Raw genomic sequence first — 12,848 nt, 5'->3', positions numbered from 1 at the left:
ACATTTCTCTAAAAAACCAAACCTCATTTAGCTACAGGAGACTCTTCCTTTGTCTTCAAAGTTGTTATTAGAACTTAAGGTAAGAACATTTAATTTAGTGTTATTACTAATACATTTCATGATAATCCGTATTATTTACACACTAGTATGTGTTAAAACTCTTAGGATAAAATCATTTTCGAGTGCTTGTAACTTTAAGATTGTCACCATCATCTCGTTATCTAACCGCGATCACACTCAAGGTGAGTTCGTACCCCTACATTGTTAAGACTTTTTCTATGTTTTACCGCGCGGGGGGGGGGGGGGGGGGGGATACAAGTAACATACAAGAATATTTACGTTAAAACGCAAACCTTTAAATATGTTACTTTACCATTTTTACGAAAAGTGTTAAATACGCAAAATGGCTTTACTACCAAACTCCTATATTTTTACATACAATGTGTTGATAAAAACGTAAAGATACGAAAAACTGTTACACAAATACATTTTTATCGTTCTTACAAATATATATATATATATATATATATATATATATATATATATATATATATAGAGAGAGAGAGAGAGAGAGAGACTTAGGTTATTCTATTCTAACTAGTTATTATGCAGATATCGTATGCTTTGAGAATGATAAAGAAAATATGTTGTTTGATAATATAAATACGTTCAATCTTACATAACTATTGTCATTAACACACATTCTCACTAATTAAATAGTCTATAAGGTTATTTTACACTTATTATTATTATTCTCATTTCTGTCAGAATGTTTATTGAGTCGTATTTTGTCAAAATGAAAATGAGTGAAAAACGATGTGTGAGAACAAAAATAAATAATAATTAGCAAGAATGCATGAAAATGACGATATTTTTGTAAGGTTGAACGTATTCGCATTGCTAAACAACTTATTCTCTTAGTAATTCTCATAGCATACGATGTCCGCACAATAATTATTATTATTCTCATTTCTGTCAGAATGTTTATTGGGTCGTATTTTGTCAGAATGAAAAAGAGTGAAAAACGATGTGTGAGAACAAAAATAAATAATAATTAGCGAAAATGCATGAAAATGACGATATTTTTGTAAGGTTGAACGTATTCGTATTGTTAAACAACTTATTCTCTTAGTAATTCTCATAGCATACGATATCCGCACAATAATTAGTTAGAATACTTGAACCTAGCTCTAGCTAGATATTTTTTGAGTACAAAACGTTCATTTCATTAAAACTTTACAAATATAGTTTACGAAACTTTACCCCCTCTGTAACCCGTTGAGCAAAGGGTAACAATTATATAAGGTGCATATATCATTGTTTTACGGCATTTTCGATATTATCCTGGAAAGAGGGGATAATTTCATATACAAACATTTTCATTTCAAAAACACGTACACTCGTTGACTAAATTTGTGAGACATTGTCTTCATCGTACCCAACTGAGGTATACACGAAAGTCATGTATTTATAACCGGAATCTCTGATACGAGAGTGTGATACTTGTGTACAGATCTATACGGGACTGATGATCCCACACCCTGACTACTAGCTACAGTCAGACTGGCAGGTTATGGGTGACAAATGTCATAAATATCTCGACGCCTGAAGAATGACGAGGCAGACACCGCATCATAAAAGCACGGTTATAAAAACTCACATAGAAAAACGACTATACGTATACTTTACACAAAAACACACTTCTTCAAACGGTTTTATACACGAATAAAACTACATATTACATTGTTTCTTTGGTTGGAAAACACTTATAAATTTAAGTTTGGAACATTTTAAACTACAATTCATTTCTATGGAAAATATTGGATTTTCTGGAACGAGCACCCTCCTATTTCAAGTGAACGACTTACATCTCATTTATTAGAAAAATCGGATTTTCTGGAAACAAACACGATATTTTTTATGGAAAGGCTTACTATTTTCATATAAACTCTTATGAACTCACCAAATTAATTGTTGACACTTTTTCAAATAAATTGTATTCTCAGGAAATCAGTAAAACAGGTAATCAACAGCTTTTGAGGATGGGGCGCTAAGTCGTCAAACAAATCTTTTGTCATCATATATTTAATTGACTTTTGAAACATGTAATACTTACAATGATGTAACTTTTTCAATTATATATATATGATGGTTATGTTTGCTTTCTTTACTATTACTCAACTGTTATGATACAATACATGAAAGTCATCCACCCCTGGACGTTTCCGCCATTATAGTTTGGGGGTGTGACATGACCCTTTCTCCTAGTTATTATTATTCCTTTTGGTGTCATTGGGTGTGATACCATTAGAGGGATTCTAGTTTAGGTCCTCTCATCCAAGCAACTTTGTGGAGGACAAGATCTCAAACATGCAGATCAATGGATACATAAAAGGTATGATTTTTTTTCTTTTGTTTCATATTTTTATAGGGTGGTTGTAATTAGTATGAAGCCCTAGATCCTTAGGTTTCATGTAACACTTAGGTATATCATAGATTGATTTTTCAGCTACATAGTTGAAGTGTATTTCATGCATAGAAAACCCAACAGGTTCTTAAGGAAAATTAAGTTGAGATTCTCAAAGTCTCAAAGGGAATTCTTGAGCATATGCCAAATGTATATACATCTTAAAAACTAATGATGTATATGTGAAGACTCAAATTGGCTTTACGATGGTGAAGGACTCAATATAGAGTTGAGGGGTGACAAGTTTGCAGAGAAGTCATGGATGATCTTCCTAATCAAACCTTCGTGAAGCCAAGAGATGACATGTATAGTGACATTCATGTGTCCCCAAACGACCAGTTCTTCAAAGTGTTCATGAACTTTGATCTTACCATTCCGGAGTCCAGAAGACTCGCAATGGAATTTAAAAGACTATTCCAATTCCATAACAAACACAACAAAGACATTAAGGACATATGGTTAAACATAACACCAGAGCAGGTGAAGACTTACAAGCAAAGATTCTTTAAAAATTCCAAATTCTTCCAATACACTCTTGTTCTAAAAGGCGTTGATTATGACAAAACACAAGATGACTTCATTCGAATGAATCCAAAAGAATTATTTCTTATCATAAGGATCTTAAGTCTAAAGATTGAGAAGTATCATCACTTCAAGCTATCATATGGTAAAGTGTGTGATTATTTAAGATTCTTGGTTCGTGACTATGCATCAATTGACGTGGAAATTCATCATATCCTTGTAATTTCAAGCATCCCTAGTTACCGAAGAAGGCATTCAAGGCTAAAAGGGAGGAACAACCAACTTCCTAGATCTCTCTATTATCTTTTGTCTTGAAAGAAATTGCAATAAGATTTTTCTAGCTGCATCTGCCTTCCATCGATGCATAAATTCACAGCTAAAAGAAATTCCAAGGGTTGTTAACATATTCATGTATACTACCGAAGAGGTCAAAGAAGCATTTCAAGAAAGGATTAAATGGTTGTTTGTTGTGAGGAAATTCTGGAAGCTGATTATTAGGTTCCTCAAACTTGACAAGTGAAGAAGTTTGCTATGAGGTCACTTAGGCGGGAAATTGTTGGTACATGAAGTCACCAACTAAAGCTAAAATGTGTTAAAGGTCTACGAAGTCTTTTGTGAATTGAAGTTATGAAGAATTTTTGTGTTGTGTTATAAGAAGAATAGTTTGATGGTTACATACGAAGAATTGAGAAGTATGAAGATGTTATGCGAAGATGGAGATAAAGAATCCATGCGAATATCATAAGTTCATTTTTTCGTGGAGAGCTGCGAAGAATAGTACGATGTGAACCTTATATTTTGAAGATCCTTTGGTGAGATTTTTTCAGAACAAGCGTGTCAATCATGACCACCTGCAGACTATACTTCTCTATTATCTTGTCGATAGCATGTACTTTGTTTAGATATAAATATATGGTATTGGTTTATATTAAAAATTGTGTCCATATGTATCCATTCTAATTGTAATTTGAATACAAGTCTCCTTATCTACATTTATGCTCTTGTTGTTCTTCTTTTATTGACTTAAAGCTTGCAAGCAAGCTTAGTCACGATTCAACAAAGTATTTTATTTGCTTATTTTTATTTAGTTAATGTTGCTGTCATATTCTTCTGTATAATATGCTCTTAAATTCTGCATATAAATTTATTGTTGAGCTAATTAAATATCCACAATATTAACTTAATTTGCATAATAATCTCTTTCATAAGTTCTTCCCTTAACACATTCTCAAAAAGGGTAACACTAAAAGGTGAAAATCATATCTTAAGAAAAGAGTTAACTTCTGCAGATGAAAAAACTTATTATTGCGTATTTGAATTTCAAGAAACTTTGCATGTAAATGATTTAATTGTCTAAGTTTAATGTTTTTGAAAATTGAGCATCAGTGGATCCACCCATGATAATCAGACATCATCCACTGATGGTACCTTTATGAATTAACAGTGAACCTTTTGTTCAAGAAAGAAACTTAGTATCCTTAACTCTATATGTTTTTGCCACAAATAGGATATGATACAAAATTGCACTTGGGATCCTTGACCTTATCTATTTACTACCATAGATTGAGATATGAAACCAAACAAAATTATCCCCTACGTACCTTGAATGAATTGATGAAGAACTTGTGTTCTAGACTACAACTTTTGTTAATGATTTATCCTATTAAAAAAATAGGCAATATGAGACTAAATATTTTCATGTGGAGTCCATGACATCTTCTATTATCACAATAAACTGAGGTATGACTTCCAATAAACCCTACCTTTTGTACCAATGAAATTGACGAATAACTATTGTTCTAGACTGAAACTCAAAGTTCCCTTTCCATCCCTTGACAAGCTTCAGTGAATGATGGTTCAATTTCCACTGATGTCCATCCCCTGATGAAGTTATCTCTTTAAATTTGAACATATGTCACATCGAATCGGGAGATAATCATCTACCTTGGTGTCCAATTTTAATCAGCAAATGAGATTATCTTACTTTCTTGGGAACCCTAAGCTATTCGTCTCCTATATCCTTACGAGTGTTTTTACAATGTCAAATCTCCTCACCAAAACATCTCAAACTTATTCTCAAGAACTTCTCTCTCTCTCTCTCTCTCTCTCTCTCTTTCTCTCTTTCTCTCTCTATCTCTCTCTCCCTCTCACTGATCACCATGGTCGCTGCCTTCACGCTTCTTCATGAGTTTGATTTAGGGCATGCCTTCAATGCCCCTACATTTCCTGTAACAATCAAGAACTCCAGTCAAGTTGCATTCTTTGATGTTCTTCTCAAAGTTATTGGAACAGAGTTCGAATATTTTACTTAATTTCTTCAATCAATCCCTCTCACTACTAATCTCACACATGAATCCATTAGAATAAAGGCTAGAGAACTGTGCGAATTTTGGTATATTGTTGAATATGATGAAGATGATAATTCTATCACCTGAACCATCACTAAAGATAGGACTCACGTGACTATGAACATTGATCACTTCAGAACTACTCTTCATCTCCATGTTCTCAATAAGTTCTTATCTCTTTAATAAAATTAAGTTATGTGAAACATTCTTCTAGCCATTGGGTATGACTTTAACAAACAGGGACCTCATTCAAATATGATAAAAAGGGCTTGGATATCATTCCAATGGAAATATATTCATGTAATCATCAATACACGTTTATCCCACAAAACCAATAGATAGGATCACTTAAACCTATACGAGATATATATTCGATTTGTTATGTTTCATGGTCACAACATGGACTCTGCACAAATTTTCTTTGATCAATTTGTGTCACTAATACAAAAGGTTCCTTCTCATTAGTCAAATGTTCATTTTCCAAGATTTTTATCCTTAGCTAGGTATCAAGGCAAATATCTAATCCCCGCTTAAATAGGGGTTCACTAAATGATATACCATGATGAATATCATCATCAAAATGATAAACCGAGGATCATAACATTTCAAAAATGTAGTTTTCAAATTGTTATGATTTAAAATGACATGAAGTGAATAGCTTATGATCGAAATGTTATAAATCAATAAAAACAATTATCAAATTTGAATGGTTTAGGATCCATATATTTTATGATCCAGACATGTTGCATTAAACAAATAAATGCTATGATCTAGCTTCCACAGTTTTTATGATACATACATGTTATGATCCAAAACATAACGATCCAAATACATATGTTCATAATCTAATTAGGTGCAATAATATTCCATATTTACGGTGTATTGGCATAGTTAACTAGTTCAATAATCTTATAGCTTATCTAGTAATATATTATCTTTTACGTAATGGACATGCATAATTGTTTCTTTAGGTGGTTGGTTTTTATCTAGTTAGATATTTTTTTTACATCTACTTTTCTTTTTGATGATCATCTTTCTTCTACACACACCCATAAATCCATAACTCTCTCATCTTTTCTCCTAGACATCTTTTAGATTTACAAATTTTATATGTAGACTAAAAAGAAACTGTAAATGAAGGGTATGAAATCACTCACTTACATCTTACATAGACATAAATACAATCAACTTGTGTATGTAAAACACAACAAAATTCTAGAAAACATTTTGAACACCTTATTGTATTTAACTTCTTAAAGACATTTTTTATAACATTGCCATATGATTATGATAGAGAGAAATTACAAGCTTTTCATTGAAAAGCATAAAGGCTACAAAGAATAAAGCGGTGAATAAATACTAGCAAGACAAAACCCTAATGGACTAATGACTAAAGGGACCATAAGCACGTGAGCTAATAATATATAGGCTAACATCCCCCCTTAAACTCACAATGCCATAACAATAAGAATTGAGAGTTTGTCACACAAGAACCGAACCCGAGAAGCCAATAAAGTCTTCGTAAAAATATATGCAAGCTGCAAGGTTGATGAAACAAATAGAAGCGATATGGTTCCTAGCTGTAAGTGATGACGGTAAAGTGACAACCAATCTCAATTTGCTTTGTCTACTAATGGAAAACAGAATTTTTCGCAATTTGTATCGCCATATGATTACTAGAGAGAAATTACAAGGTTCTCAATGAAAAACATAAAGGATACAAAGAATAAAGCGGAGAATAAATACTAGAAGACAAAACTCTAATGAGCTAAATACTAAAGGGCACATAAACATGTGGGCTAATAATATATAGGCTAACAATTTTAACAAACACATTGATTGCTTCATCAAATTGGGATTTTAGATAGTCATATAATTCAAAATATGATGTTGTTGATGTCCATTAGCATTCATTAATGGGCTAAAGACTAAAGACTCATAAACATGTGGGTTAATAATATATAGACTAACAATTTTAACAAACACGTTGATTGCTTCATTAAATTGGGATTTTAGAGAGTCGTGTAATTTAAAATATCATGTTGTTAGATGTCCATTAGCATTCACTAGCATTGAATTTCAGTATGAATCAACTTTCCTACCAAAAGATTCTAAAAGGTTTCAAGCATGAATTTTATTACTTAAAGTCTTTTTTTAATAAAATTTCAATTTTTAACCTAATTCTAAAAAAATAGAGTTGTAGATGAACATTTTTTTTTTTCTAAATCATGTTCGATTCGTATTGGATTTGAATAGCAATGAAACTAACTTTAAATCAATTGTTTACCAAAAAAATAAAACATGAATTCACTTCGATATGAGACTGACTATAAAAAAATAGAGGAAGATGAACAATAAAATATCGTTTTCGTTTTCGAATCTAACCTGATTTGCGTGATTTGAAACGAATATTATAGCTTTCAATAGAAACAATCACGATTATTGTCTTCGATTTTAGTTGATGAATAAAGGAAGATGGTGAACAATGGATGTTACGTTGCTCAAATGTCTCCCTTCTCATCCCAATCTTCTTTAAGTATAACAAAATTCATTTTTTGTTTTAGCCAAACCCAATTTTTTGCATCCCAAAACAATTATTTGTTTGCAGCCCAATTCATTATTTGTTTGAAAAAGCCATTAATAAACATGATTGAACGAAATTATCCTCATACTCTTCACCAATTTTCGAACTTTGACCAGATCCAGTATTACAATTACCTTTATAATTTCGTGACCATAGTAAATATTTTTTACTACAAATATTCCTTTTTTTAATAGTTGCATATAATTGACATGCAAGCTTGATATATTTTTTGTATTATTATATGATAAAGTCGTCGCTTTTTATCACAAATATATTATCGTACACTTTTTTAGTGAAGGGAACAGCTTTCAAGGAAAAAAGGTGGTACGCTCTTTGTAGGGGAAGAGTGAGTGAAAGAACAATGGTAGTGTTGATGAGTCATCGTCGTGTCCATCCTCTGTCAGATTCCCTTCGCCTTTTCCATTAAATCACCGTCAAAAATCCCGATTCCTAATCCTTTTCAAAAGTGAATCGATTCCCAGATATTCAAATCATTCATTTCCCAATGTTAAAGTCATCGTCTCAGTTCATCCTCTGTATTTCAACTACTTTTGTTGACAGCAAATCCACCTTTTTCTCCCAATTTTTCATCTGGATTATCCCATTCTGCTTTTTCCTCAAAAACCCAACTCGTTTTGCTTCTAAATTAGGGTTCTTCGTGTTTCTCTGTTAACATTTCGTGGTTAAGTAGAAGTAGAAGAACAGAATTCAGATTCTCTCCTCTTTGTTCTTCGTTTCATATCGTTTCTGGGTTTTCGTTTCACTGATGCTGGAGTGAAATCGTTGATTTGAAAAATGGGGATTTCGAGTTCAAAAGCAGAGACATGTGAAGCTTTGCGATTATGCAAAGAGAGAAAGAAGTTCATCAAACAAGCAATTGATTCAAGGTACAATTTAGCAGCAGCACATGTTGTTTATATTGAATCCCTTCAAAACATAGGAATCGCCCTTCGTAAATTCGCAGAAAGAGAAGTAATCTTAGGCTCATCTTCAACCACATATGCCGAGAAACCCCCACCCCCACCGCCATCTCCACCACAGATTGACCTGAATGGTGCCACCGGTGGCGGTGGCGACCAATCGGATTCTCCATCTCCGCTGCCAGATATGAGCTTAAATTACATGAAATCCAGTGGGGCTGGTGTTGTAACTGTTAATGTAAACCCATCGAAGAGTAGTAATTGTAATAAGATTTATTTAGACGATGTTGAAAATCCGTCATTCACAATGTCGCCGCCGCAGCCGCCGCCTCCTCCTCCTCGTTATTCTTGGGACTATTTTGATCCAACAGAGGGAAGCTTTAGATTTATGAGTCATGAACGATTTCAAGTTAACTCCGTTGATACAAATGTCCATGATCAGTTCCCTGATCAAGATGCCGATTTGGGAGAATTCAATACACCTCCTGAATCAGTGAAAAAGGATCAAAATCCGCATTTTGATGATAACAATTTGGTTGCTAATGAAGCAAACGGAGTCGCTGAAAATGAATGTGATATGAACGATGGTTGTTTGAGTGAGGAAGAAACAGAGGATTCTTCAGAGTTCGTCATTCATGGAGGTAAAGATTTTCTTTCAGACATCAAAGAGATCGAGAATCACTTCATTAGAGCATCGAAAGCAGGAAATGAAGTTTCAAGAATGCTCGAGGCAAATAAGATTCAATTTAGCTATTCAGACGCTAAAGGTATTTTCAATTTAGGTTTTAAATTTTTGTTTTTTCATTCAAATCGCTAATTAATTATCAATATGATTATTTATTTTATTTATTTAAGGGTGCGTTTACCCTTTTTATTTTATTTTATACTATATAATTTTATTTATCATTTAAAATAAATGGTGTAATTCAGGTAACTCAACATCAACAGGATCTTCTTTGGCACTCCTAACTTGTTTTAAAGGCGAAACCTCACTTGTGTTGCATGGTACGTAATTTTCATTTTAAGAAATTGTACTTCGAAATTTCTACCTAAAAGTAGGAAGCTATAATAAACAAATCATGTGTGTGTTTTATTTAGAACCTCAACAAACAGCAAAAGTGATTACATGGAAGCGATCAATGTCTTCACGTTCATCATCATCATTGCATCCTCCAAGCACACCAACAAAAAATGATAACGAAAATAATTTCATGGAAGACTTTTGCATGATTGCAGGAAGCCATACTTCAACTCTTGAAAGATTGTATGCATGGGAAAGAAAGCTTTATGATGAAGTGAAGGTACCCCGAAAATCTTTTTCCTATTACGACTTAATACTTTGAAAAAATCTACCTAATTATGACATTGACTATTGCTTTGTGCTTTTGGGTGACATTGTTATAATTGGGTAGATTTCTCAATGTACAATGTTGTAATATGAAGAAATGATAGATATGATGCTATAATAAACAAATCAATGAAAATATGTTGTTATTTCTTATATTTATCACTTTAAAGTTGATGAAAAAAATTCTTTTGATTTGGGATTTTGTAGGCAAGTGAATCTATTAGGAAGGAGTATGACCGAAAGTGTGATCAACTTAGACATCAATTTGCAAAGGATCTTAAACCTCATGTGATTGATAAAACTCGAGCTGTTGCTAAAGATTTGCATTCGCGTATTTGGGTTGCGTTACATACGGTTGATTCTATATCAAAACGGATTGAGAAAATAAGAGATGAAGAGTTACAACCGCAACTTGTGGAACTCATTCAAGGGTAAAGCATTAAATTTTAATTTTTTTTCTTAAATGAACATTGTGGATTTATTTTACTTTACTAAAATATTAACAAATGAAATACTGTAAATATTTAATAAAATTATAAGCAAATATAATAATACTAAAATTTAGCATTGTAAAAATGTAAAACAAAATGAAATGCTAAATATTAAAAAAAAAACACACTACATTAATTATAAGAATAAATCGAATGCTTAAAACTTAAAATTATGAATCATAAAACATAAAAAAATGGATTACTTAAATTAAGAATTTTAAATATTTACAAAACTTGCATCTTTTATAGTAATTCCTAGAAAGTTACAAACAGAATACTAACGATTTATAAAAAACAACCGAACTTACAATAATTTTAAGAATTGTAAATATATTATAAAGAAATGGAATTCTTAAATTAATATATGTATAAAAAAAGTACAATAAATGTGCTGTTTATATCAATTACTAACAAACCAAGCACTTAAATAATTAATATAGGACAAACGAAATTACAATAATTATAAAAGTACAAAAAAACTATTTAAAATGTTAAATACCCAAATGAAATACTCAAACTAAAAATCATAAAAATTGCAAGACAATTATTTGACTTTTAGAAATTTACAAAGGGAGCATTGTAAGGCTATGTTTGACCTACTAGCTGTTAGCTGAAAAACTACCTAATAGCTGAAAAGCTAGCTGTTAAATAAAAAGCTAGCCGATAACTGAAAAACTGATAAAAATAGCGTTTGGTAATCTAGCTGAAATATATAAAATTACATAAAATGACATGTAAAAATATGTGTTTCTATAATTAATTAAGGGGTGTATTTGGAAACTTTTAAAAAAGCTCTTAAAAAGCTAGTCTAAATAGCTTTTTCAAAACACTAGCTTATAAGCTACTTTTTGGTTTACCAAACACAACAACATAAAAAAGCTCTAAAAATAAGCTAGCTTATCAGCTAGTTGTGGCGCGCCAAACACAGCCTAAGTTGTAACATATAGCAATTCAAAACTTTCATGGAACATATATGTTTTGGTCTACTTGATGCCAAAAACACTCCTATTCATTTACAAATAATTAGTGATTAAACTTTGCAGATTAATCAAAATGTGGAAATCAATGCTCGAATGCCACCATGCCCAACACAAAACAATCTCATCTTCTCACCATTTCACCATTTCAAGAACACAAACTCACCAAAACGAATCCAAGAACCAGATTCTAAACGAGCTACAACACGAGATCGAATGTTTTGCATTAAGTTTCACAGATTTAATAAAATGCTACACTTCATACATAAACTCCATCAACAATTGGCTCCAAAACTGCATCACTCAACCAAAAGAACGAGCCAAGAGCCGAAGAGTCTTCTCACCCCGACGAGCCGTGGCTCCACCGATTTTTGTAATCTGTCGCGATTGGTTAGCCGGGGTTCGAGCCCTACCGGCTCAGAAGCTTGCTGATGCCATTAAAGACTTGGTGTCTCGTGTTCATCGAGTTTCTATGGAAGAATTTGAGAAGAAAGAGATGGATGTTGAGAATGGTGAGGTTATGGGGTTGGATTTGAGCAAGATTCATGTGGGTTTGACTAAGGTTCTTGATCGTTTGACTAAATTCTCTGAAGAATCTTTGAAGATGTATGAAGAGATTAAGGAGAATAGTGAGACAGCTGGAAAAGTGTATTTGAATTATCGGCCACCGATGAGGGCTTTTAGTGTGTGATGATCGTTTTGTTATAATGCGAAGTGTTTCTGAAGGAAGAAGGGTATAAGGTGTTTATCATTGCATATTATTGAAAAATATTAGAAATAGTAATGTATTTTTATGTATTTGTGTATAATAGGATCTTATTTCATTTTATTTATTGTTTTATTTTTTCCAGTTTTTTTAGGTTATATATCCTCACAAATTAAAAAGTAACTTTTTAAAAGGTTATTCAAACTAATTTTTCGACCTACAAGTTTATTGATCTCTTAAATATATCATTTAACTTAATCATATATTATATCGTTTTGTATATTTGAGCTAGTTGATCAGTTACTTTTATCAAAATTTATTTTTATTGTATGGTGTCAAACATAGTTTTTGTATTTGAAAAATCTATGATTATAACTTTATAAAATTTTGTTTATGAAAATGGATTTGTTTTAATAAACAGTTGTAATTAAAAAAAAATTCTAATATACTGGATTAACAAATAAATAAATAAAAATATATTGCTA

General features: G+C 31.9%; 1 protein-coding gene across 1 annotated transcript; it reads left to right on the top strand.

Moving 5' to 3' along the window:
* The first annotated feature begins 8,235 nt into the window (after window positions 1-8,235).
* LOC145097166 (protein ALTERED PHOSPHATE STARVATION RESPONSE 1-like) lies at window positions 8,236-12,507 on the top strand. Its single transcript, XM_079034682.1, has 5 exons — window positions 8,236-9,608; window positions 9,772-9,846; window positions 9,940-10,142; window positions 10,397-10,620; window positions 11,724-12,507. Exons 1-5 carry the CDS (start codon window positions 8,717-8,719, stop codon window positions 12,346-12,348), a joined length of 2,019 nt encoding a protein of 672 aa, XP_078890808.1. The 5' UTR covers window positions 8,236-8,716; the 3' UTR covers window positions 12,349-12,507.
* The last annotated feature ends 341 nt before the right edge of the window (window positions 12,508-12,848 follow it).

Source organism: Lactuca serriola, chromosome 4 (assembly GCF_051521515.1).
Source record: "Lactuca serriola cultivar US96UC23 chromosome 4, Lser_US96UC23_V15, whole genome shotgun sequence".
NCBI lineage: Eukaryota > Viridiplantae > Streptophyta > Magnoliopsida > Asterales > Asteraceae > Lactuca > Lactuca serriola.
This window is presented reverse-complemented; position numbering and strand designations above follow the sequence as displayed.